Raw genomic sequence first — 27,958 nt, 5'->3', positions numbered from 1 at the left:
CTGGTTATGCTGGTTGATGTGTAACAAGACCACATTAATCTATGATATAGTTGTGGATGAGGGTGAGGACCTGTCCTGTATTACTAAAATCTGGGTAGATCAGTTGTATATGGTAAGCTTGTGCTCCTTGCCCCCAAAGGTATAATGCAGAAGCTAGGATACCCGCACCAGGCTATAGATTTCTCTCTGCTAGAAGATTGGCACAGGTTGCAAAGTCATGTTCACAGTTTTGTTGTTGACACATATACAATAAATCCCCATTGCTCCTTGTAATTAGGACACTTAGCAGAATACAGTGGTGCCCCGCTTAACGACGATAATCCATTCCAGGAAAATCGCTGTTAAGCGAAATCATTGCCAAGCGAAAAACCATTGAATGCATTGAAAACCAGTCAATGCGTTCCATTGGGGAAATACCTCATCGTCCAGCGAAGATTGCCCATAGAGAACCGCTGATCAGCTATTTTAAAATGCTGTCTTCCGAAGCAGGGGTCCAGAAAGCACCCATTTTGAGAAGGGAGGGAAGCCATTTCACAAAGGGAAGCCATTTTGTGGAGCCGGAAAAATCATCGTTTAGCAAACAAACGGTTCGCGAAGCAGGCTCCTAATCGACATCAAACAAAAAAAACCATTAGAACCATTGTTTTGCGATCGCAATAGAGATTGCAAAAAACTCATCGTAAAGCAATTTTGACGTCATGCTGAGTAAGTGTCAAGTGGGACACCACTGTACTGTTTCCTATATATTCCCAGCTGGCCACTGAGAAGTTCCACTAAGGATTTACTGATTGTTCAGTTATAGAATATAATTCGGCAATATTTTGAAACTCTCTTCAATTGGTAGTTCAAAAGACAGAATTTGTGTTCTTCTTAAAATGCCAGCTGAAAACTTATTTGCTTACACAAGCATTCTTTAGCCAATAATTGTTCTCACTTCCTTATATTGATTGTTTTAATTTAATTTAATTTATTTTTGAACTTAGGTTCTTTATTTTCATACTTGTGTTCTTTACTCCTATTTTATATACTGTATTTTTCCATGTATTAGAATACTTTTCTAACACAAAATTTCTTTCTTTGAAATAAAGTGGAGGGGGAAGGCAGGAATCAAAGCGCTTTGATGATTCCTGCTTTTCCCCTCCACTTTTTACAAAGAAAGTGGAGGGGCAAAACACTTTCCTCACAAGAAAGTGGAGAGGGAAAGCAAGAATCATCAAAGTGGATTCCTGCTTTCCCTCTCTACTTTTTGCAAAGAAACTGGTGGAGGAAAGCACTTTCCTCCCAAGAAAGTGGAGTTGGAAAGCAGGAATCAAGGTGCTTTGATTATTTCTGTTCTTCGTCGTGGCCTCTGTGAATGCACACAAATGGGTTGTTCTGCGCCTGCTCAGGACGTCTTGGAAGTTTCTAGAGCTTTAGATTAGGCATCCTTCAGTCTCGAGAAACTATGGTAACGTGCTCTGTATGGAGGACTTGGAACAGCGTCTAGTGTGGTTGAGAAAGCCAATTCGAGAGTGAAAAATCCCTTCCACCCTGAAGACAAATACAGTCTGTCCCCTGTCCAGCTCCCTAGTTTTGCTGCTTTTGTAACTGCCTCTTTGCCTTGGCCTGCTGGACAAGGGTCTCCTCAAATTGGGAGAGGCCATCATGCAATGCCTGCCTCCAGGCTGAACGCTCAGATGTCAGGATTTCCCATCTGTTGAGGTCCATTCCTAAGTCCTTCAGATCCTGCTTGCAGATATCCTTGTATCGCAGCTGTGGTCTCCCTCTGGGGCGATTTCCCTGCATTAATTCTCCATACAGGAGATCTTTTGGAATCCGACCATCAGCCATTCTCACGACATGCCCAAGCCAACGTAGATGTCACTGTTTCATTAATGTATACATGCTAAAAATTCCAGCTCATTCTAGGACTTCTCTATTTGGAACTTTGTCCTGCCAGATGATACCAAAAATCCGTCAGAGGCAACGCATATGGAAGGTGTTCAGCTTCCTCTCCTGCCGTGAAGAAAGGGTCCAGGACTCATTGCAGTACAGGAGTGTACTCAGGACACAGGCTCTATAGATCTGGATCTTGTTATATGTCGTCAGCTTCTTATTGAGCCATACTCTCTTTGTGAGTGTAGAGAACATGGTAGCTGCTTTGCCAATGCGTTTATCCAGCTCGACATCTAGGGAGAGAGTGTCAGAGATCGTTGAGCCAAGGTACACAAAGTCATGAACAACCTCCAATTCATGTGTGGGGATGGTAATAGAGGGAGGTTAGTCCACGCCCTGGTCCATGACTTGTTTTTTCTTCAGGCTGATTGTTAGTCCAAAGTCTTGGCAGGCCTTGCTAAAATGATTCATGAGTTGTTGGGGGTCTTCAGCAGGGTGAGCAACAATGGCTGCATCATCGGCAAAGAGAAAGACCCACATGCATTTCAGCTGGACTTTGGTGTTTGTTCTCAGTCTAGAGAGATTAAAGAGCTTTCCATATGATCTAGTCTGGAGATAGACACATTCTGTTGTTCTAGAGCAGTGGTGTCGAACTGTGGCCCTTCAGATGTTCTTGGCCTTCAACTCCCAGAAATCCTGGCCAGCAGAGGTGGTGGTGAAGGCTTCTGGGAGTTGAAGTCCAAGAACATCTGGAGGGACACAGTTCGACACCACTGTTCTAGAGCTTAAAGACATGTGATTAGTAGGACAATCCCTTGTGGAGCACATGCTCCGCCTTTCAAAAGTCCCCTCAGCTCCTTTTTGCAGCCGCTTTGGTTCGACTTCTTTCGGAACGTTAGGGCGATTACTGAGATCAATCCCTTAAACCAATTTGGCTATTTTCAATTATTTATTCCATATTTTCAATAATCTTTTTAATGGACTTTCCCCTGTACGTTATACGCTTTTTTTCTTTTATCTACTCCACTTGTTTTCTTTCTGCCACCTTTCCCTTCCCCTTTCTCCTAGCTTTTATGCCCCCCCAGGGTCCTTCAAACCGTGCGTGCTTTGCACGAATAAGATCTCGCTTACCGGTGGTCACGACCATTGCCTATTCTGCTTAGGAGAACAACACCAAACACACTCCTGCCCTGAGTGCAAAAAGCTTACTAAACCTGCTTTAAAACTACACCTACAAAGGCTTTGATTCTACCTTTGGGAAAGGTCTCTTAATCCGACCTCCATGGATCCGGCAACCTCTCCCAACTTCGCATCGAGAACGTCAAGAAACTCTCGCCCAGTATCGAGCCCGACAACTCCGTGACCTCGACAAAAGGACCCTTTGAAGTCAAGCTTGACCTCCACGTCGAAAGCTCCAACCCGTCCCGATGACTCATCTAAGAAAAGGGACAATAAATCTAAACCTAAGAAAACTAAGAAGCCTACAAAATCAACTCAAATAGATCACCTTAACTGGTGCTCCCATCACCCATCCTCGAGGAGTCATCTAGAGATTTCCCTGGCTCAATCTCGGATAGCGATGACCCAGCTCTAATACTGGCTCAGGCTGCAGCCTCCATTGCTAGCCTTTCGCCGAGTACTGCCCTATCTATCTGGCTGATGTTCATTCCAGCCTGGCCTTGGACCATTCAAGCCCTAGATCATCAGGGTGGGCCATACCTATTCAGGTCTCTGGCTCGGAGTCGTCACATCACTCTTTCAACAAACATAGGACAAAGAGACGAAACCTTTCTCCAGTCCACTATCCCCCTTCGCACAGGGAATTTTACTATTATCCCAAACCATCTCGGTATCCAACTAGAGATGACCATGGGGAGTGGTACCTGTTACATACAGCACTGATGTTACCTGTCTGTCATGGGTTTGGAGGGAATGTTCCATCCTATGGGGAGTGGAAGGCGGGACATCAGGAGGAGGGGCTGTACTGTATATATATGTGAAGCCTGTGTGGAGAAGAGGAGACGCTGGGATGTGACGAAGCAGCAGCTGGGAAGAAGAAGCTGGTGTGGGAGTCTGTGTGTCAGACAGGGTACTACTGTGTGTCAGAGTACCAACCTGATAGGTTCAGGTGTCTGTTGGTTAGCCAGAACTGATAGGTTCAGGGTCTGTGCTTCAAGTTAAGTGTTCTGTGTGAACCAAACTGTGTGCATGTATGAGTGAGACAAAGCCACGTTACTATATCTTATTCAACTGATCATTTTATTTTCCCTGTGTGTTGTTTTAAATAAACCTTATTCTTTTATTTGTTGAAAATCCATCCCTGGTCAGTGTGACTTCTTATAGGGAATGGTTGGTGGCAGCTTAGTTAACGTGTGGCAGATCCCAGTAGGTCTGGGTTTGTCACATTGATTGGTGTCCAGCGTGTGGGATACGACTGGTCCAGTTGTCCAGCGGTCCAGCAAAGCCTTGGCAAGTGTGCCCAGAGCAAGGGGGGTCTAGTCAGGGACAATCTGAGGCGCGTAGGTAATCTTCTAGGTGTACCTCACGGGGAGGTGCGCTAGTAGAAGAACGTGCCAACTGGGGAGACTAGATTAGGGTGCTCTGAGGCAGCCTGTTTTTGGCGGGAAAAAAAGCTGAGGCAAAACTGTATAGTAACAGTGATTTAGCCTGCCTGCTGAGAGGCCCAGCAGAGGGGGGTAGACTCTAACTCGCTACAGTTGCAAGTAGTGCTGAAGGACAGCAGCAATCTATAGGGAAAGCTGGTTCTGAGGCAAAAGAAAAAAAAAGTGGTCGTTTTATTTTGAGGCTTGACTTTTTAAAGCAGCCTGTTCTGAGGGGGGATTATGCCCTTGACTCGAAGCCAGATGGCAGAAATGGGTGAAGTGAAAGACCCCCAGGTTGACCAAGGTTCTGAGGATGAATTTGGCTCAGTGCAGGGTGACAGCACGGGAGAACAGACCTTAGAACTGAGAAAAATGCTCCTAGCCCAACAGCATGAATTTAGAATGAGACAATTGGATAGGGAGGCCAGAGAAAGAGCTGAAATCAGTCAGGCAGAGGCAGATGCCAAGAAAAGGGGAATGGCCATGAGGATAGAAGAGATGGAACTGGAACACAGAGTTAGAATGGCACAATTAAAATTAACATTCCTAAATAAGAAAAATAACAACTTATCAGTTGAAGAAATTGCGGAAAGAGAAAAGTATGAGGCTCAGGTCAGACAAAGTGACCAAGATCTTGAAAAATATAATCAGCAAAAAGACATTAAATTAAAAGAAATCAGAGATGAGACTGAAGAAAAAGTAAAAGAGATAAAAGCTAGGGCTGAGGAAGAAATTTTACAGATCAGGGCTGAGTTTGAGGCTAAGCGAAAGGAGCTGGATTTGAGAATAAAAGGGAAGAAATTGCAGCAAGGGGGAGGGGCCCATGGTGAAGGGAAGCCCTGTGAAGGTGTGGAGAATAAGAGTGTGCCGTCCGCAGAAGTAAAAGTGGAAAAAGAGGATGAAATAAAGAGTCAACGAGATAGTGGCGAAAGTAAAGAAGAAAAGGGAAAGGAGACAGAAGAGAAAGAGGGGGAGGTGAAGATAGAGGTGTGTTTGGCAGACGAAGAGTGGGAGGAGTCTGAAGTGACAGTTGAAGGGGGGTATAAGAACGAGGAGGGGGTGGTGTGGTTCAGTTCAGTGGTGGAGGCTTATGAGAGGAAGAAGAGGGAGGACAGACAGAAAGCTTTTGAAAGGGTCCGCTACCAGGGGTTGTTAAGAGATTTTCCCCATTTGAAAGAAGGTGGCTTGTTGCCCGATCCACCTACTGTAACTGAGACTTTCCTGCGCAAATTAGTCAAAGAGTGGAATGTGATTGTGGCGCCCAGAGAGCTAGAGATTCAGCGCGAACGCGCCTGGATGACAGCTGAGGAGCACGAAGGTCCCGACGAGAGAGGATGGTACCGACACAAGTGCTGTGGGACCATTTGTGCCATGAAGAGTCTCCCTCCTCCTCAGAGGGAGCCGCGGGGATCTTGTGGGACCCGCCGCCTGTAACTCCCTGGGAGTTTGACCAAAGTTTAAATGTTATTGAAAATGGCCTGTTGCCAAGTTTGAAACCGTTGAACCCGTTTAAAGATGTGCAGGTGGAAGAGGCGATGAATAAAAGTTCTAATGTTAACGTTATACGGACTCAGTCTGACTTATTTTCCGCCGAAAACAAGGGGCTGCCTGAAGGAAAGGACCAACTTTCTTGCAGTGGCGCCCAACGTGGGGCAGCCCCTAAGGCGGAGAATGAAGAGGTGAGCGAGCTACGTCGGACTATCCAGCACCAAGCGAAATTACTAGAAAATTTAGCCGAGCAACAAACTTTATTAACAAGGCAGTTATGGCAGTTGAATTCCGGAGAAGAAAGGGTTAAGAATGAGTGGAAAGAGGCAAGGAACCCCTGGGTGGCCAGCCCAACCCCCATACGGATGCAGAAGATGAGTAATACTGACGACCCTGAGGCATATTTACATACTTTTGAAAGAGTGGCCACAGCGGCCGGGTGGCCAAAAGACCAGTGGACATTGATTTTAATTCCATGTTTGACAGGAGTATTACAAGAGGTGATTGACACATTATCTGTCCAAGAGGCCACACAGTATGAAATAGTAAAAGGCGCCATTTTACAGACTTTGAACTTAACTGAAGAAGCTTATAGGAAAAAGTTCCGGGAGTTGAGATTCAAATCAGGGATGCATCCGCGCCCAATAAGCCAGCGCATGAAGGCCAACGTAATTAGGTGGATCAAACCCGAAGATAAGACAAAGGACGAAATTATTGAGACAGTAGTGATGGAACATTTAATTTCAACATTGTCTAACAATATGAGGAGCTGGGTTCAAAGAAATAGGCCGAAGAAGTTAGAAGAGGCGATTCACCTCATAGAGAATTATTGCGCGGCGGAAGAAGGAAGTAAAGAGTACACAGGCGGAAACTCTGACAAGGCACGCCCACCGGACAAGATGGCGACCGGAGGCAGCAACACACCGCGTGGTCCGATGTCTTTTTCCGCGATCGGCAGAGGCAGACCCGCTAACTTCGAGCCGATGCGTCCTAAGCCGACCCGCCCCATCACATACGATCAGAGGTTGTTCGAGCCCGGCACAGGATTGAAGGAGGGCAAAGACGGCAAGCCCGTGTGTTTCGACTGTGGCCGCCCGGGCCACGTTCGGCGGCAATGCCCTGGGCTGGATTGTTCGTGGGTAGGCCAAAATAATGAACCGGTTAAGTTAATGGGGTCTGAAAGAGAAGGTTGGGAGGTTATGGTGTTGGTTAACGGCCACGAAAAGAGGGCATTAATAGATACTGGATGCAGTAAAACGTGAAACCAAGACCTCAGATTTTGGAGGGAAAACCAAAACAAGATGAGAGAGATTCAAAATACACCAGAAAATGTTATTTCTGTCAGGGAAAGGGCCATCTAATCTCAGGGTGTGAGAAATGGAAGCAGATAAAGGGAAATGTGCCTCAGGATTCGAGTGGAACCAAGCCAAAAGCTGTGTTCTGTGTCCAGAAAGAGCAAGGCTCATTGTCACTGAGGGAGCCTGTTGCCATGGCTACTCAATCTGGAACAGCTACATCTGCTGATCAGGCTGAGGAAAATGGTCCTCTTGTAGAGGTCAGGCGCTGCCTACTGGTGAGAACAGATTCTCAGTTGTTTGAGACAGCAGGGGTGGACGTAGGAATACTTGACCGTCAGTATCGGGGGCTGCGGGACACTTGTTCTCAGGTGACCCTGTGCCATCCAGATATTATTCCTAGGGAATATGTAATCCCAAATGAGAGCATGAAGGTGGCAGGGATTGAGGGGCAGGTAATCTCACTGCCAGTCGCGGAGGTACCTGTCAACTTTCAAGGCTGGAGGGGAGTTTGGCGGCTAGCGATTTCATCGACTCTGCCAGCAGCCGTGCTCGTGGGAAATGACCTGGCTGAACATGTGAAACGGGTGCTAGTGATTACACGCTCACAAGCCACCACGGGGACAGTTCAGGGGGGTAATGATGAGCCAGAGACGGAAGCAGAGGGGAGTTCAGAAGCTGTGGTGGAAACCTTAACCACAGACAGCAGATTTGGACAGGAGCAAAAGGCAGACGCCACTCTCCAAAAGTGTTTTGAACAGGTGACTGACGCCCAGCTAACACCTGAAACCCCAGTGAGATTTCTGGAGAAAAAGGGGATTTTATATAGAGAGACCCTGAGGAATATCTCAAAAGGGGGAGATGGGATCAGAAGTCAGCTGGTGGTACCTGAAAAGTATCGCCCCATGATCTTACAAAGGGGGCACTCTGACATGTTTGCTGCACACTTAGGGGTGAACAAAACACAGCAGAGAATCACACAGAATTTTTACTGGCCTGACATAGGGAAGCAGATCAGGGAGTTCTGTAAACAATGTGATGTGTGTCAAAGGCAGGGGAATAGCCGCGACCGGACCAAAGCAAAGTTGTGCCCTTTGCCTGTGATTGACACTCCGTTCAAATGCATAGGGGTGGATATTGTGGGACCTTTGCCCAAGGCCACAAAGAGGGGGAACAGGTTCATTCTCACCATTGTGGACCATGCCACAAGGTACCCTGAAGCCATACCCTTGACTAATATTGAAACTAACACAGTGGCAGATGCCTTGGTGGGGTATATGTCCAGGATGGGATTTGCCTCAGAAATAATCACAGATTTGGGTGCATCGTTCACATCAAAGCTCATGAAACGGTTATGGCAAATCTGTGGAATTAAGCACAAGGAAACCACTGCCTATCATCCTGAAAGTAATGGGTTAACTGAGAAGTTTAATGGGACTCTAATGCGCATGATTAGGGCTTACTTGGAAGAGAATCCAAACAATTGGGACCAGAAGCTGCAATCCCTTTTGTTTGCTTATCGATCAGTGCCACAAGCCAGTACCGGGTTCAGTCCATTTGAACTTTTATTTGGGAGAAGGGTGAAAGGGCCCCTTGATCTGATCAAACAAAATTGGGAGCAGATCACCCAGGATGACCCACAAGACGTTGTGACATACATAGACACCTTGATGAATGACCTAAAGAGGAATCTAGAGCTGGCAGCAGAAAACCTGCAAGCTCAAAAGGTCAGAAAGAAAGTTTGGGATGACCAGAAAGCCGGGGAGAGGCACTTTAACCCAGGGGAGGGAGTGCTTTGGCCTAGGCTCTGCAAAGAAAACAAACTGCAGCTGGGTAGCCCAGAAGTAAAGTGCTTGGGTCACATAGTAGGGGGAGGAGTGATAAAACCCCTGGAGGCCAAAATAGAAGCTGTTCGTGATTGGCCCAGACCCAACACCAAGAAAAAAGTCAAATCATTTCTTGGGTTGGTGGGCTACTACAGAAAGTTCGTCCCGAGGTTTAGCGAGATTGCGGCTCCGCTGACCGATCTGACGAGGAAGAAGGCTGATGACCGCATCCCGTGGACCAGCGACTGTGAGGCGGCGTTCCAGAGGTTGAAGGAGGCGCTCGTCCAGTATCCAGTGCTGCGTGCTCCAGACTTCGACAGGGAGTTCATCATCTACACCGATGCGTCTAACAGCGGGGTAGGAGCAGTTCTTTGCCAGGAGGATGAGAATGGTGACCAGCATCCAGTGTCCTACCTGAGTAGGAAACTCCAAAAAGGTGAGAGACATTTGGCAACCGTGGAGAAGGAGTGTCTGGCCATAGTCTACGCGATCCAGAAGGCCAAGCCTTACATCTGGGGAAGACATTTTGTTCTGTGCACTGACCATTCACCACTGCAATGGTTAAAGACAATGAAAACCCACAATAGCAAACTTATGAGGTGGGCTTTAAATCTGCAGGACTATGACTTTGAAGTGAAGGTGGTCAGAGGGTCAGTGAACTGTGTTGCTGACGCCTTGTCAAGAAGACCTGAAGAATGAAGACGGCGAAAGAAACATGGACTATGTATATATATTGATGACAAAAAGTTAAATGTACCTGTTTTTTGAACTTGGTTTGTATGAATAAAGGTAAATTGATGTAATGTATATGGTAAATGTTTAAATGCCTAATTGCTATGGTTAACTTAGAATGTAAGTATAAGTAAGTATAATATTGTATGTATAAATGTTTTTGTATGTTTTGGATTCAGGTTGTTTTTTGGGAAAAAGCACGTTAGCTTTCCCCCTACAAAACAACTTATAAAGAGGGGAGGTGTTACATACAGCACTGATGTTACCTGTCTGTCATGGGTTTGGAGGGAAAGTTCCATCCTATGGGGAGTGGAAGGCGGGACATCAGGAGGAGGGGCTGTACTGTATATATATGTGAAGCCTGTGTGGAGAAGAGGAGACGCTGGGATGTGACGAAGCAGCAGCTGGGAAGAAGAAGCTGGTGTGGGAGTCTGTGTGTCAGACAGGGTACTACTGTGTGTCAGAGTACCAACCTGATAGGTTCAGGTGTCTGTTGGTTAGCCAGAACTGATAGGTTCAGGGTCTGTGCTTCAAGTTAAGTGTTCTGTGTGAACCAAACTGTGTGCATGTATGAGTGAGACAAAGCCACGTTACTATATCTTATTCAACTGATCATTTTATTTTCCCTGTGTGTTGTTTTAAATAAACCTTATTCTTTTATTTGTTGAAAATCCATCCCTGGTCTGTGTGACTTCTTATAGGGAATGGTTGGTGGCAGCTTAGTTAACGTGTGGCAGATCCCAGTAGGTCTGGGTTTGTCACAGTACCATCACTACAACCCCTACTATTCTGAAGACCTGACTGAACAGGTCTATCATTATGAACCAAGGAAGGTGAGATATGCTTCTCCAGCCTTATATTCACCTTCCATATCACCTTCACCACCACAACATCAACGCACTTCATGCTCAGCATACCCAGTATCGACTCACCATACATTGATCCCTACAAAATCGGCCCTCAAACATACTCTTCTGGTACCAGTTTCTCAACCACAACCCAAACAAGCTAAGCACTCTTCAAGGCACTCTCAACATCATACCTCTCTCCAAGTCATCACCACCTACAAAGGACCCCCACCTCCTCCCCCTGACATGGAACAATGTCCGGTATCACAACTACCTCCACCAATACTACCATTGACATCAGCAACCAAACCACTACATCAATCATCCACACAATCATCCCTTTCCACTCAGGATTCAACATCCTGTATGTCCCAGGAATCACCCTCTAATTTATCTACTCCATCTTCTGATGTTGGTGAAAACTACCCTCCATCCCCATCAGAAGATTGCACATCTTATTCCCAGCTGGTTATGCAAATGACAAAATCGTTACAACTCGACATCGAAGAACCACTGCCTCAGAAAAAAAGGCCTGGTCTTTGATGATCTTAATCAAGATAAAACACCACCTCTTAGTTTGACTTTCATTCCGGCCATGCTCGATTTAGTAAAGGAATCATGGGACAACCCCCCCCCCCATCACTTCAGATTTCACAACGAGTAGAAAATCATTACAAAACTCACGGTCCTGACACAGCTTTCTTTTCCAAACATCCCACACCAAATTCAGTTGTAGAATCCAATGAATCAAGAGCGTGTAACAAATCATCTGTGTCTCCCACCAACCGAGAGAAAGGAAACAACATTCCGGGAAGATGAGTCTATTCCCTTACATCATTTATCATGAGAGTCGCGAACTACCAAGCCGCTATGAGCATGTACCACCGCCAGCTATGGAATAGGATTTTACCTATCATCCAAGCAGCTCCGGACACCACCAATACAGAAGCCCTGAACATTCACGCTGAGGCTTCAGCCTTAGCTACTGTAAACAGCAAAGAATCGCTTTGCGCCATATTGCTCTAAGGCTATGTCCACATCTATTGCCTTGACACACCATGCCTGGCTGAGATTAGCAGGTATCTCAGATGATGCTAGAGCAAGGATAGAAGACCTTCCTTTTGATGGTGCTGGCCTTTTCAATACTAAAACTGATGAGGTCATGGACAATCTCCATAAAATCCGCAAAACGGCATGCTCATAACAACCATATCTACCATACAAGCCACAAGTATCCAACAGATCCTACCCAGGCCCATCTACATCTACCATACCTTCCTTTTGACCTCAACAAGAAGCACGTCTACAGCCCTTTCGACGCCCACAAAAAAAGGGTAGGTAGTATCCATAAACCCCTTCTATCTGCATTTCAGACTAGACTCCATCCCTTCATCTTGGCTTGGCACCGTATCACTAATGATCAGTGTGCCCTTTCTATTGTCCAAAACGGTTATTTTATTGAATTTCAATGTACCCCTCCCTCTGGAACCATCTACGTAGCTCTCCATGAAGAAGTTTCTCTTCTGCAAAAACAAGCCAGTCTCATAGTCCCTTCTTTTACCCTGCATTATCGATTTTACTCCAGATATTTCACAGTCCCCAAAAAGGATGAAGGACTCCATCCTATTCTTGATCTTAGAAACCTTAATAAATTCATTTGGTCCAGACGCTTCAGAATGCTAACCCTCAATACTATCATCCCTCTCCTTTCACAGGGACACTGGTTTGTGATCATTGACCTCCAAGATGCCTATTTTCATATCTCTATCCATCCACTTCATCACAAATTTCCACGATTCCGATTTGACAATGTTTCATACCAATTTTGCTCTCTCCTGTTTGGACTTTCCACGGCACCAAGGACCTTTACCAAATGTATGGCACCATCTGACTACAGGGTATTACCTCTGACTACAGGGTATTACAGTATTCCCCTACATAGACAATTGGTTAATAGTCACTACTTTGTATCACGATGCAGTCAGAACTACCCAACAAACTCTTTATACTCTTCAAAATCTAGGGCCCAATGTAAACCTTGCCAAATCCCATCTCAAGCCTTCACAGACTGCCACGTACATTGGGGCGTATTTCGACTCCCTTCGAGCCAGAGCCTTTCTCCCTCAAGAGAGAATCACCAAACTAAAATAAGCCATCCGACCATTCTGGCCCCTAGCTTCAGTATCAGCCCATCAAGCCCAGCACCTTCTTGGGCACCTTCTCAGCCATTATCCAGCACGCAAGGCTCAAAATGAGGTCTCTACACTCATGGTACCTATCACTATTTGATTCTATAACAGACCACCCTTCCAAACGTCTCATACTAACATCAGAACTCACCAGGCAACTCACCTGGTGGACGTTTCTTCCTCGTTGGATGGTAGGCAGACCCTTTTGACCTCTACAGCTCTCGATACAGGTCACCACCGATACCAGCCCGTCAGGATGGGAAGCTCTCTGTCGACGTCACAAAATGCATGGCCAATGGATAAAACAAGAACAATTATTACACATCAGCCATCGCAAACTCTTAGCAATTATCAAGGCTTTCCATGCCTTCTTACCTCTCATTACAGAATGAGCAGTACAGCTAGCTACAAACAATACTACAGCACTGTACTGTACTATATAAACAAGGAGGGAGATACCCACTCCCTTTTGCACCTGTATCTGGCGGTTGAACTTTAGGAATGGTGCTACCTACACCACATTTTCCCGGTAGCTATCCAAGTTACCACAGACAACAACTGTCTTGCAGACCATCTCAGTCGTCTTAACACAAGGACACATGAGTGGGCACTGAACGACAAAGTTTTCAACCTCCTCTGTCACCGATGGGGTGTTTTGTCCATCTATCTCTCTGCGTCTGAGACCAACACCAAGTGCCAACGGTATTGCTTCCGAGCCAGTGTCAACACAAACTCACTTGGAGATGCCTTTATGATAGACTGGGTCGGAGGCCTACTGTACCAATTTCCTCCGATTCCACTCATACAGCGAACCGTCATTCGACTTTGACAGGTCCACTCGAATGCCATCCTCCTTGCCCCAAGATGGCCACGTCAACCATGGTTCACCCACCTGAGATCGATATCGACCGAGGTGCTCTATCTCCTGTCAATCCCCCACCTTCTGACCCAAGACAGCGGGATGATTTACCACCCTGACATCGACTCTCTGAACCTGACAGCATGGAGGATAGTCTCGCCATACGAAATGTACTAGATCAAGCTCAAAAGCCATTGACCCAGAGATTATACCAAAACAAATGGAAATCATTCCTCTCCTTTGCTCATACTCATGCCGCATCTCTTTCATCTCGGTCTCTCTCATTCTACCCTCAAGGTATACAGTTCTGCTATTATAGCTCATCAACTTTCTCAGTCTGAAACAGCTAGGCTTTTCTCTCACCCAGTGTTGAAGAAATTCCTCAAGGGACTCCTCAATATCCGCTCCCACGTCAATATCCTCTTCCTCAATGGTCTTTGCAACTTGTCCTTAACACACTTACCCGATCGCCTTTCGAACCAATGACTGCCACTACTTTCAAATTACTTTCTTTAAAAACATCATTCCTCGTAGCAATAACATCTGCTAAACCTGCCAGCAAATTTGCAGCCCTCAGATCAGACCCACCTTACCTTCAGTTTCATCCAGCTAAGGTTACCCTCTATTTTGATGTATCATTTTTACCTAAAATTGTCTCTGATTTTCATCTCAATCAACCATTGATTTTACCAAATTTATTTCCATCTCCTTCTACACCTCTCAAGCGCATACTCCACATGTTTGTGGAGACGCTCTTTGACCTTCTACATTGATAGAACTAAATGATTCAGAAAGTCTCCAAGGCTCTTCTTATGTTTTCATGGCCCTCATAAAGGTGCACCAGCTTCGCCTCAAACTCTCACTGGATTGTTCAAGCTATTTCATTGGCCTATGAGCTCTCAGGCAAGACGCCTCCTGAACATTTAAGAGCTCATTCTACCAGAGCTCTGTCAACCTTTATTGCCTTCCACCGTGGAATAGAGCTTCCTCACATCTACCATGCAGCTACATGGTCTAATCCATTGACCTTTGTGAGACACTACCGTCTGGATATCGATGCAAAGAATGATACTGCTTTTGGCAGAGCCATCTTGACATCCCTTCTACCACGACTTCCTACCATCCGGTAAGTGAGCTTGTCAGTCACCCAATTGAGTGCATTCACAGAGACCACAAAGAAGAGAGGTGACCTACCTGTAACCATGGTTCTTCTAGTGTTCTTCTGTGAATTCACACATCCCGCCCATCTTCCCCTCTGTCCGTCACATTGTCTTTTATATAACCCCTTGACAGCAGCGGACTCTTACAGGAACGGAGGGGACTTGAAAGGCAGAGCATGCGCTCTACGGGGGAATGTCCTACTAAGCACATGTTTTTAAGCTCTAGAAACTTCCAAGACGTCCTGCACAGGCACAGAACAACCCATTTGTGTGGATTCACAGAGGACCACTAGAAGAACCATAGTTACAGGTAGATAACCTCTCTATTTCCCCCTCCACTTTTTTGCAAGGAAAGTGCTTTCTCCCGCCACTTCGCAAAAAGTGGAGGGGGAAAGCAGGGATCGAAGCACTTTGATCCCTGCCTTCCCCCTCTACTTTCTTCCTTCACCTCCTTACTTCCGTGTATAAGATGACCCTCAATTTTTAATCTAAAGATTTTAGAGAAAAGTATTATCTTATATATGGAAAAATACGATACTATTTATGATAGCCAGAATCCTACCAGTATTTGTGGAACTTGCCACAGGCAGTTGACAATATAACGTGCTCATTGCACAACTGAAGTATGCTGTGGCATCTTGTCAATTAGCAGCAATTAGCTGAGGCACATTATGCAAACCTTCAGTAGGATTCTAGCTGATGTGTAATTTTAATGTATAAACCACTTTGAGATTTTGTGTCAGGAAGAATAAAATATGTTACAAATGAATAAAATAGAATAAGTATTTGTTCAGTGCTGTCCCCCGTTGAAAAATAGAAAACTTAATTGGAGAAACTACAGATACGGAAGAGAAACACTTCCTATTATAATAATGATAGCCATTTTAGTATGTTTTCTTATTGGATCATTTCATGCAAAGAGCTCCTTGTTTGAAAATATGTTAGGAAATTCACTGTGGACCAGATAAAAGTAAATATGAGAATTTCCTTTTGATTTACAGTTCAGTAAGTGAAACGTATGCCAGCTTCTCTGTTCAAAATACTAAATTATTATGATATGTAGGGATAAAGCAAAATATATTAAAACTGGTCAATTTTAATAATGCATTGACAAAGCTAATATGAGTGCTTTTTTAGTTACATATCCCATCTCCTCCCCCTCTGGGCTGTGGAGATGAGAGCTGAGATAGCGTTATACATCCTTTTTTCCAAGCTGTGTAGGCTTTAAATAACAGTTATATTTGCATCAAGGTTCTAATCATTAACTGTTTCATTCTTTCAGAGTTCTAAAAGCAGGGAAAGCCACTGTATATGAAACTGTGAGTGCATCAAAAGATATTACTCATATATTAACTAATAATACAGCAATACATCTAGGAAGTGAGAAGCGTATCTTCGGAGCTACATATTATCCAATTCGCTATTTAACAACTTATCTCTTAGAGGCAAGTAAAGGAATGAGAATCTTGAGTAAAAGCTATGCTTTTAAATATATATTCTTCAGCTGATCTCAAATGTTTGGTTTAACTGGAAGAGGTTGTGGAAGAATGTTTTCTTGCACTCTTTTTGATAGTCTCAGACACTTTCATTTGCATTTAAGGTACTGAAGTGACAATTGTTTGTGTTGCTGGGACCATCATATTTGTGTGTGTTGGTCCATCATCATTACAATGCATACAAGAGACTGTCAAATACAACAGCATTGGGGAATTTTATGTGTTTGAGAATCCTGGTAAGAACTGTGAAATAGGGTGAAGGGAGGCTTGATGACAGATTTTACTATATCTCCAAACCATGTTCATGTTCAGATGCTCAGATCTTGGTGTATTTAGCCCACATTTGCATGAGGGAGTTTCAGATAGAGGTAAGAAGTCAGATTTGATCAAAGTGTCTTTACATGCAAGTTGGGAACCATCTTTAATTTCTTCTGAACAAATCAAGATCAAAACTGCTCTTGTAAAATTTAGTTACAAACAGTGTTTCTTCTGGAGCTCTCATATAACCAGAAACAGTGAGTAAAACCAGCTTTATGGCTTGTTTGATTGTGCTGATGAGTAGTAGAGTGAAGCATTGGTAAAAAAATTACCTATAGATGTAAGCCAAAATTGGAGACTTATCTGTAACCCAGCTAGATAGCTCCAGATGTGGAAATGGGTTTTGGCACATGGATCATTTTCTGGTGGCTTATGTTCACTTGTCAACGTTGGGTGCATATTTCCCAACACCATGGTGTTTATTGTTCTTAGTACAATGGACATGGGTGGCGAACCATGTGTATGTGGTCCCATCAGTGTGAAACAGAATACTCTTTTCTATTGAATAAAACATATGGGAATGTATATCAATATTTGCTGTTTGGGATTTTTTAATAGGAAACAAAGTTATTTTATTAAATATAATCATCAGTATTACAAATAGATTACAGTAGTACCTCAGTTTATGAAATCCATATGTTCTCCGGAACATTATGTAATGTGAAAATTTTGTAAACCGAAATGCAGATTTCCATAGCAACGGCGGCAGAACTACAAACCTCCAGGCACGGGGAAACTTCATTCACAAACTGAAAAAAACTGTAAACCGAGGCATTATTTTCAACGGATTTCTGTTCGTAAACCGGAAATTACGTAAACGGAGGAGATATGTTCTAAACGACGTACTTATTCTGTATATCTTGTATTATGTTTTTATATTTGAATTTTCAGGTCTATGACCGTATAATAAAACTTAACATAAACCGAGGTACTACTGTATATGTTATTCACTGTTGGAGTTACTACTTGAAGCTAGTAGTAACTACATCACTAGTTGCACTGAAAATCTTGTGTATGACTACCTGTAGTTTGGGACCCATATATTAAATGCATAAGCTTGTTCTTTTTCTGAATATGTTTTCACAGATTCACAATTGTATACACAGTAAAACTATACTATGTAATACCAAACAGTTTAATTTGGGTTTTATTAGTATCTCAACTAGGTGTAAGGATTTCTGATTTTTTTTTTCACTGCAGCATATAGACTTTTAGTAGCTATAGCCGAACAATCTTAAGTCCTCAGAGGGGTTTCAGAATGCACACCTGTGCCTCCGCAGGTCTCTCTCTGGAGTGATGGCCATTAGGCTGAAAAAGAAGGAAATGGGTAGGAGTGGCTGAATTTCACAGGAGCTGGAAGGGATTAGGGGAGACTACCAAACTCTTGCAGCAACCATAGAGTTTAGCCATTTCCACCTGTTTAGCTCTTTTTCAGCCTGAGAACCATTGCTCCAGAGGGAGATTTGCTGAGGTCCAGGTGCATGTTCTAGAACGTCTCTAAGAACGTGGGGCTTTTGGCTACAAGTACCAGAATTTTGGCTAGGGGAGTTCCTGGCAAATTCTGGAGCTTGTTAAAAGAAAGTACAACAAAAGTCCCATGTCTAATCTCATAATTGCCTTGAGTTTACATTACATTGCTGACTATTTTGCCCAGGCCTTAATAAATTCTTATGTGTACCCAGAATGAAATTAAAAGTGATATTGAAAAACATCATGTGGCAGATGCCGATACTGAGCAAGAATCCAAAGAAGTAATGGCTGATCTACATCTTAGTGAAATAAAAGGTGCACTGATAAAGCACATATATTTTCAGCAGGTAAGATGCACCATATATATATATATATATATATATAAATTATGTATTAAGAAATGGGGGAATGAAGCTAGAAAAAAGAAAAATACACATGTCTTAGGAAGAGCTGAGGATAGAGCTCATTTGCACTTACTTTTACTGTTTGAAAATTGGCACGGGTATTATAACTTTAAACTTTTGTTCCCTGTTTTCTAAAAATAGAGAATGCTTTTGCTTAAAAAATCTCTACAAAAGAAAGGAGTGTTTTTTGTAGAAAGGAAACTCCTTATGAATTATGGGATGTGGTACACAACACTATTGCCAGTATCTTTTAGGTCAGACAAAATATTCACCAACAGTATTTTTTGTTTTGTGTTTGTGTGTGTGTTAAGTCCATGTCGATACTATGTATACAAATTACTTTGCCTAGATAATGAAATGTTACACAAACAGTAAAAGGCTGCAGATGTCAAACCTCAAATGACATATTGCATTGATAGCACAAGGACACCCACAACTAACTGTCTCTCTTCCGGGATTTTTTTTTCCACATCTGTGTGCACCAGCAATTGTGTATTACTTAGCAGAAAGTGAGGAGGAAAACGTGAATGCTAGTTGGGCAAAGCAGAATATGTTATATCTGACCACTTGGCAAGTGACTGGGAGGCTATTTGAGTTGCAAGAAGCACTGTTCAATAAGGGAATTACACCAATTGTTACATGTTTCAGATAGATTATCAAGCTTCCCGTTAAAACTTTATTAGAAATGATTTTGTTATGAGCCCTGCCTTGACCTTTGAAATCAGAAGATTTTTTGCCTGCTTTGGTTAGCTTGTAGAGCTTTTCTATAGTATTGAAGAGCACAAAGTATTATAAGCGGATGACAAAACTTCAGTACTCTCAATAGAAATCAATGGAAGTGATTTCCAAAGAAAAATATTTAGAATCAAGCTGTTGCTTTTGTTATATTAGCATATGTTATGCTTATCAAATAGTGAATTAGCATGTACACTTATATCAAATCACTTACTCCTTTTTATTTGCCAGGCTATGCTGAGCAAATACACTCAAATAGAGCAAATGGACAACACACAAAAGGAGGTAAGATTTCACTATGAGGGAGTTAGGGAGGAAATAATGCTTCTAATTTGCTGTCGATTATCAGGTTTTAAAATAAATATTTGTTTTGTTGGTAGGGCAGTAGAAGGAGAAAAACAATGAATGAATATTGGTGTCCTTTATGTCACTCAAATCTTTATTTGGTTTGAGATTCAAAGAAGCTAGTGCACACACAAAAAACACATGTGCTCACTTTCCTTTCATCTTGTATCACTTTAAATGCTGTTCTTGAGTCCATGATCTTCAGGACTGGTTTTTGTGGCACTATTAGGAGCTACATTAGGAAAGCTACCCTTTAAAACTTAGCATGGATGCAGAACATTGCACATCTTTTGATCATATCATTGATTCTTGAGTATGTCTTCATTTATAGATTTCACCCATGTCTTAACTCTCAGAAATGTTGACTGAATCTGGTCCATCTTGCCTTATGGAGACCTGCCACTGGCATGTCTCCATAAGGCAATATACTGTAATGGCATGTTTGGTTGCTATATAGAATGTTCATTCATTCATTCTTAATTGTAACAATGTACAGTATGCTGGATTGTAGCTATAATGCAGAGATGTTCCTGTGTTCGCAGCCAACCAGCATGCACAGAAATTGCTATGCACAGTATTCTACATAGCAGTCTTTGGATCATTTCAGAGTCCACAGTATGGGGCAATTAGGTAGGCTTAACTATCTGCACAGCATATCTACCTTTTACAGCTTTTGAAATTTTGAAAGGGATACCACTGTGCATAATGTATAATTTATGGTAATTTAACACTTGCTGCTACTCTGTGCTTGCGGCAGGAGTGATATCAAGTTTAAATGTTAAATATAGGTAGTGCTGATATTGGATATCTCTGCAAACTAGTGTCACTAAAAATTGCAGCTTTTGGATTCCTTCTCTCCCCTGAGAGCCTTTTGTCACAACATTGTTGATTTATTTCCTGAGATTACAATCCTGAACCTCATTGTATATAAATTTAATTTCCTTAAATTGATTGTAAATGGATGGACTCCTGGACCAGCGCAGTTCTGAAACGGCTAAAAACCATGTAGGGTTGCCACATGCTATGAAGTAGCATAATGGCATTCCTGTGAATTAGCAACTTCAAAACTTTCTGTCATGAACACCTTGCTCAACTCTTAGAAAATTAAGCAGCATTAAATTACATATTAGGTCTGTATGGTTGATGGGGATGAAAAATATATGAAGACTATCTTGAGACATCTACAAGTGGAAGAGCATTTTTGGTTGGTTGGTTTGGTTCGGTTTTGTATTTCTGTTTTTGTTTTTGAAAGAAATGTGTGAAAGAATAGTGCTACGTACAAAAGACAAGCATTCTGGACTCTCCGTTTTTATTTTTGTCACTAAATTGAAGTGAATGTGCTTTTCCTTATACAAAGTAGTGTTTTTGTTTGTTTGTTTTTGTTAAAAACAAGGTGTGGTGTAAAACAAACACCATTCTTGGAATCTAAGATGGATGATGGTTTCAGTAGAAACATTTGTTCAGAAACCTTTCCAGGCATCAAATTCAAGCCATATTGGTATGCAAGCAGTTTCAAGAGACTTGCGGCTTTTTATCATGGTAGTATGGTACACCATGTTTTCTGTATTGGAGATAAAGACATTCTGTTGTGGCTGCAACACTGGTAATTGATATTATTGAACATTCTTTCTCTTGGAATTACCTGTAAAATTGTGCATAGCAAGCACCGTAATCTGAAAACTTCATTTCTCTTTCTCTGTCACACTGGAGGACGTGCCTCTTCTAAAATATTTATGCTTTAGAACAATTATTTTTATTCCTATGGAAATAAAGTCAGTTCCATCAACATATGGGAGATCCATAAATGCAGGAAAGAGCTGCCTAAAACCCATAAAGCATTCAGTGAAAAGTCTTCCCCAGGCCCTCAGAGTTGGGAAGACTCCCTCCACATGCTGCATACATTCCAACTGATCAGAGTTAATCACTAAATTATGCCTCCCCCTTCACACCTCCTGTGTTCTGTATTGCTCTGTCTGCAGGGGAAAGGTATAGGATGGGCCAAGGGGCAGGAGCTAGATGACATCAGCAAAAGTTGGGCTTGTATCAAAGTGTTCCCTATACACATGATCTTATTTGACTGCAGGTTTAGTTATACCTGATAAGTGTTAATTTCTACTGATAATTCATTAGAAGACTTTCATTTCCTAGGTGAAAAAGACTTGCTGTTACAAAAGAGACAATATGCTTGAAGAATTAGTAAATGACCACTTCTTTCCTACTGCGGTCATGGAGTTTCTTTCTGGGAGAGATCTCATTCCTCCTGCTAAACTTCTTCATTCTCTTCTAGAGCACATACTACAGGTGAGACAGCGAGACAGCTTATAAAAGAGTAGGAAACCTGATGCTATTATATTTTTTTGGACTATGACTACTGCCCATGATGACAGGGATTTTTCAAAATTATCTTGGGACATCTACATTCCTCTTTTCCCTCTCACACAATAGCAAAACCAGGGGACATCCACTTCAATTGAGTGTTGGGAGAGTGAGAACAGACACAAAAAAAGATTTATTTACCCAGCGTGTTGTTAGTCTGTGGAACTCCTTGCCACAGGATGCGGTGATGGCATCTGGCCTAGATGCCTTTAAAAGGGGATTGGACAGATTCCTGGAGGAAAATTCCGTTGCAGGATACAAGCCATGATAGGGATGTATAATCTCAGGTTTAGAAGGAAGGTACCTCAAAATGCCAGATGCAGGGGACGGGTATCGGGAGACAGCTATCTAGCTGTCTTGTGTGTTCCCAGAGGTATCTGGTGGGGCCACTGTGAGATACAGGAAGATGGACTAGATGGGCCCTTGGCCTGATCCAGGAGGGCTCTTCTTATGTCCTTATAGCAGCCAGAATGTTTGGATGGCACCAGATTGTCATTTTTGGCTTACAAAATGCAGTATGCTTTAATAGTTATATGTGTGCATTGCTGGATCAATAATTCTTAACTCAGCTGTTAAATCACAGACAAAGCAATCCCGTTGGAAACTATGTCATCATCATCATCTTAGAACTGCAAAGCTGTAAGGTACCCAATTGACCATCAAGTCCATCCCCCTGTCAAGGAGGCACAGTTAGGAATTTAACTCCCAACCTCTGGTTCTGCAGCTAGAGACCTAAAGTTCTAGGCTATCCAGTAGTTAATAGCAGGGGCTGAACATGGCAGCCCAAATGATGCTGCTTTTTCAGGTGGCTAGCAAATTCTGCCCTCTGTGTCATCTTTGTTGTCTGCCATGCTTCCTAGTCCTTGAGAAGAAGAACAGTCCCCCCTACCTCACTTGAGGAGAGTAGGAGCTACTTTTCTTTCCCTGATAGTTGCATGGGAAAGGAAGAGGCAGGTGACACAATGGAAGATGACAACTGGGTCTCGTTGGAGCTGGCAATTTTTTATTTATTTATTTTATTTTTTAAAGCCTGAATTCTAGGTGTCCTCTTTCAGATGAGGCAGATGAGAGGGAAGTTGAAACATTGCTTAAATGGCAATTCCAGTCAAGTAAAATACCCTTTTTCCCCAAAATAAGACCTATCCTGAAAATAAGCCCTAGCATGATTTTTCAGGTTGCTCGTAATATAAGCCCTACCCCAAAAATAAGCCCCAGTTAAGTGAAACCCCACCCTGCAGCATTGTACAGCAACCAGAAGACGATATGACAGTAAAATAAAACATCCCCTGAAAATGAGCCCTAATGCATTTTTGGGAGCAAAAATTAATGTAAGACCCTGTCTTGTTTTCGGGGAAATATGGTAGTTCAGTGGCAATATATTGTTACATACAATAGGTTAACAAGGGAACACATTTGGAGGGGCTTGTGTATATTTTGAAATAATACATAATTCTTGCCTAGAATTAAGTAAAAGGAGCAAACATTTTGAGCCAAGTATTACAGTGATATTTGCTTTTGTTTTCTTGTAGGGAAATTCTGACCCCACAATTTCTGTTCAGTTTTTTCACATCATGTACACTCTGCTGGAGCATGATCCACCTTGGAAGTCACCTTCCATGTTAAGATACTACCTGGAAGTTCTTCAGTGTCCTGTGTGCATGAAAGGAACATGGCCTCTGGTGGAGATGCTTATGGGGTAAAACCATTGTAGACAGTCCATTGTGTGTAGGATAAAGTATGGATTTTCACATGAAGTGCACCTCTGTTAAGTAGTTTTCTTTTCTCTTGACAATTTCACATAAATATATTCACTCATTGAAACATACTGCACAGTCTTAGTAAATCCTATTGAACAGCTAGGATGGAGTTTAATGGCCCCTCTCATCTCTCCTAAAATTAACTTCTTGGCAAGTCTTATTTACAGTTACATTGATAAAGGATAAGTGAGTATGGCTGTAGCTCTCTTTCAAGATAAATATATTATGTGTCCTCTCTTAGTGCTTTGGACAGAGCTCACTGTATGTGAAACAGTTTTCCATGTGATTCTTACTCCAATTTCCAGGATTCTGGCTCTCATGGAGTACTTTGGACTCATTGCTTTACACATGAACAAAAAGCTCTTAAATGGCTCTAAAGCATGTATCTAGAACAGTCTCAGCAGGGCTCATGAGAGGCTCAGGACCACTGAGTGTGTAGACAGCAGCATCAGGATTATGTGTTGCTCCGAAATGGACATCTGACATCATTTCTTTCACTGCTTTCAGATGTTCATAGTTTTTGTTTTGTTTTAAAACAATCTCATGTATGATGAGAAAAGGTCTCAAAGTCTACTATATTCAGGACTCTACAATTCTTTTTTTTTTATTATATAAATCCATCCATATTAATTTAACATCGTGTCACCAGGGTACAGCTTATAACCATTTGTAAAACAACTGCTACACACATTACACTCCTAATCTATACAACATCCTTCTAACCATTGATAGAATAAGTACCATGTTTGATAATATTTTGTATCTTCTTTTCCTTTGATTTTCATTGTTAGTCTGTCCATTTCGGCGCAGTCCAATATCTTTTTAATTATTTCTTGATCTGTAGGTGTTCCTTCATTTTTCCAGTACTGTGCATAAATAATCCTTGCCGCTGTTAGAATATGCAGTATTAAATATACATTTTGTCTATCAACACTTTCTGGTATTATACCTAACAGAAAGAGTTCTGGCCTAAAATCTACATGCTTTTTGATTATTTTAACAAGCCATGTATGTATTTTGTTCCAAAAAATTTTTGCTTTATCACAAGTCCACCAGAGGTGATAATAGGTTCCAGTTTTTTTATGACATTTCCAATATTTACTTGACCTGTTAGAATATATCTTAGCTAATCTATCAGAAGGTAAATGCCATCTATAAAACATTTTGTATAGATTCTCTTTATAAGATGTTGCCATTGTCATCTTATAGTTTCTAGACCACAACCCTTGCCATTTTTCTAAGTCAATATTGTACCCAAAAATTTTTGCCCATTGAACCATCGTTTCTTTGACCTGTTCATCCTCCATTTTCCAATTTAGAAGGAATTTCTATACTTTCCTAATTAATTTATCATCTGATGTTAACAATATTTGATCAAAAGTTGTCTGTTCTTTATAAAAATCATACATTTTTAGATCCCGTTCATATCTTGATTGTATTTGCATTATAGACCACCACGATGCATCTAACCCCTGTTCTATAAGATCTTGTTTTGGCTTTAATCTCCTATCTTTGTCTAAAATATCTGTATAAGTCAAAATTTTTCTAACATTCAAAAGTTTGGGATGAACAAATGCTTCTGTGGGTGAAACCCATCCTGGTATTTTCGTATATATTTTCATTTTTATTTTTTCCCATATTATATACAGGGAGTTTCTAATATAATGGTTTTGAAAATACCTATGAGTTTTGGCTTTCTGATACCATAAAAAGGCATGCCAACCCAACTGTAGATCATGTCCTTCTAAATACAGAAGTCTCTTGTTTTTCAGGCTAATCCATTCTTTCAGCCAAGTTAGAGCAGATGATTGGTAATATAAGGTCCAGTCCGGTAAGCCAAATCCTCCGTTTTCCTTGGATTCTTGGAGCATTTTTAGTTTGATTCTGGCTTTCTTCCCTTGCCAAATATATTGTAATATCACTTTGTTTAGATCGTCAAAATATTTCTTCTCTATTTTCACTGGCACTGTTTGGAACAAGAAAAGTAGCTTTGGCAAAATGTTCATTTTGATTGTTGCAATTCTTCCTAATAGTGATTGTTGTAGGTTTTCCCATTTTTCCAGGTCTATTTTTATTTGGTTAAGTAGTTTCATATAATTATCTTCTTTTATAGTTACACATCTAGCAGTTAAATATATTCCAAGGTACTTAACTTTTTTAACTACAGTATTTGTAAATCTGACATCTTTGAGAGTTGATTTTTTTGCTTGGCTGTTAAGTTTTTCACTATAACTTTAGTTTTTTCTTTGTTTATCTTCAATCCTGCTACTTTCCCAAATTCATCGATTTTGTCCAGTAGTCTCAATGTTGTTTCCAGTGGGTCTTCCAATATAAACACCAAGTCGTCTGCAAATGCTTGTAGTTTGTGGCTCTCTTCCTTTATTTTGGTACCTTTAATCTCTGGGTCATTCCTTACATTCCTGTTTAATACCTCCAAAGTTAATATAAATAGCAATGGAGAGAGTGGACATCCTTGTCTTGTGCCTTTTTTTATATATTAATATTATCCGTCAGTTCACCATTTACAATTACTTTAGCTATTTGTTCATTGTAGATTGTCTCAATTACATTTGTAAAATTTTTGCCAAAATCCATAGCTTTTATTTGCTGTATCATAAATTGCCAGTTCACGTTATCAAAGGCTTTTTGGGCATCCAGGAAGATTAATGCCATTTGCTTCTCTGAATGTACCTCATAATATTCTAATATGTCCAAAATTATCCTTAGGTTATACCTTAGTTGTCTTTTTGGCAAAAATCCATTTTGATCTGAATGGATGAACTCCATTAAAAACTTTTTCAATCTTTCCGCTATAATCACTGCAAAGATTTTATAGTCCACATTCAACGGTGATATTGGTCTAAAATTTTTTATATGTGGACTCTACAATTCTTTTTGAACCATATGTATTTTTGGTTTTTTTATACTGTATTACCGCATCAAGTTCTGGGCACTACAGTTTGCCAAATGGGAGCTTATCCATATAAAGGTAGTTGGAATGATGCAAAGTCTGCAGAGGAGTTTGCCAAATGATGAAAGAGGGGTCTTCAAATATTTGAGAGGTTGCCACACAGAAGATAGAACATACTAGTTCTCGGTTGCTCCTTAGGACAGAATTAGAACTCTTCTCTTCCAATTCTCCCTTCCAAATGGATCACTTGGTGTGTGTGTATGTGTAAGTGCATGCACACACACACATTTTGGGGATGGGTGGGAATCACGGAGAAATACCCTTATTGCCTTTGCAACCAGCTGTCAGATGTGCTTTGGTTTGGGTTACTGCACTGAGCAGGGATTGGACTCTGTGGCCTTAAAGGCCCCTTCCAACTCAATTATTCTATGATTATTTATCAGTGATTTGGACTTTGAATATTTATATTTCTTCTTTGTGGCCTCTGTGAATGCACACAGTTGGGTTGTTCTGTACCTGCGCAGGACATATCAGAAGTTTCTAGGGCTTAAAGACATGTGATTAGTAGGATGTTCCTTGGTGGAGCGCATGCTCCCACCCTCCAAAGGTCCCCTCAGTTCCTGTAAGAGTCCCCCACTGTCTAAAGCCTATATCAAAAGACAACGGCCTATATCTAGAAACTTCTGAGACATGCGCAGGTGCAGAACAACCCAATTGTGTGCATTCACAGAAGACCACTAGAAGAACCATGGTTACAGGTAGGTAACCTCTCTTTCTTCTTCTCCCCCTCCCCCGTCTCACCAGGTCTTGCCTTTACTGCAGAAATATTTGCCATTCAGTTCCTGCTTCAGAAACTATAAGTGAGGAAAAAGCATTTCACAAAAGGCTGCTAACATTTATCCTAAATGTATTCCAAGCTGAAGTACTGGCATTAACAAAAAGGTGTGTTTCAATTAAAGAGTCCCCCACCCCACCCCAGCCACTATTTTAGTGTTACATTTCAGGAATTGCAATCTGCTTCATCAGATGTGTGATGGGTCTGAAGAAGTGGCTGTAATCCATGGAAGGTCACACTGAACTAAATCTGTTACGTCTTAATGGTATGAAACATTTCTGTGTTTCTTCTGTTTTGTTGAAACAGATTAATATAGTTACTTCTTTAAAATATTGTTTTGCTGTTGTAACTCAGTGTGTTTTGGCATCAACTTTGCAATATATTTTAAAAGAATAAATGATACTTGATGTATTTTGCTAGATTTCTATACAGAAAA

The 27,958-nt window shown here is 41.8% G+C and overlaps 1 protein-coding gene across 8 annotated transcripts in view; it reads left to right on the top strand.

The window, feature by feature from the left end:
• The window catches only part of SLF1 (SMC5/6 complex localization factor 1), a 61,056-nt gene that overhangs the window by 19,934 nt on the left and 13,164 nt on the right, over window positions 1-27,958 (top strand). For 7 of the 8 annotated variants that reach the window (XM_020793251.3, XM_020793246.3, XM_020793249.3 and 4 more), the window contains 6 exons: window positions 16,158-16,320; window positions 18,372-18,506; window positions 19,530-19,583; window positions 21,792-21,944; window positions 23,549-23,715; window positions 27,492-27,629. In XM_020793251.3, the coding sequence (XP_020648910.3) occupies window positions 16,158-16,320; window positions 18,372-18,506; window positions 19,530-19,583; window positions 21,792-21,944; window positions 23,549-23,715; window positions 27,492-27,629 (810 nt within the window). The remainder of the gene's footprint in view (window positions 1-16,157; window positions 16,321-18,371; window positions 18,507-19,529; window positions 19,584-21,791; window positions 21,945-23,548; window positions 23,716-27,491; window positions 27,630-27,958) is intronic. The other variant, XM_072992532.2, reaches the window with a different exon arrangement.

This window comes from Pogona vitticeps, chromosome 2, assembly GCF_051106095.1.
Source record: "Pogona vitticeps strain Pit_001003342236 chromosome 2, PviZW2.1, whole genome shotgun sequence".
NCBI classification, from domain to species: Eukaryota; Metazoa; Chordata; class Lepidosauria; order Squamata; family Agamidae; genus Pogona; species Pogona vitticeps.
The sequence above is the reverse complement of the archived record's forward strand: the minus strand, read 5'-3'. Positions and strand labels throughout refer to the sequence as shown.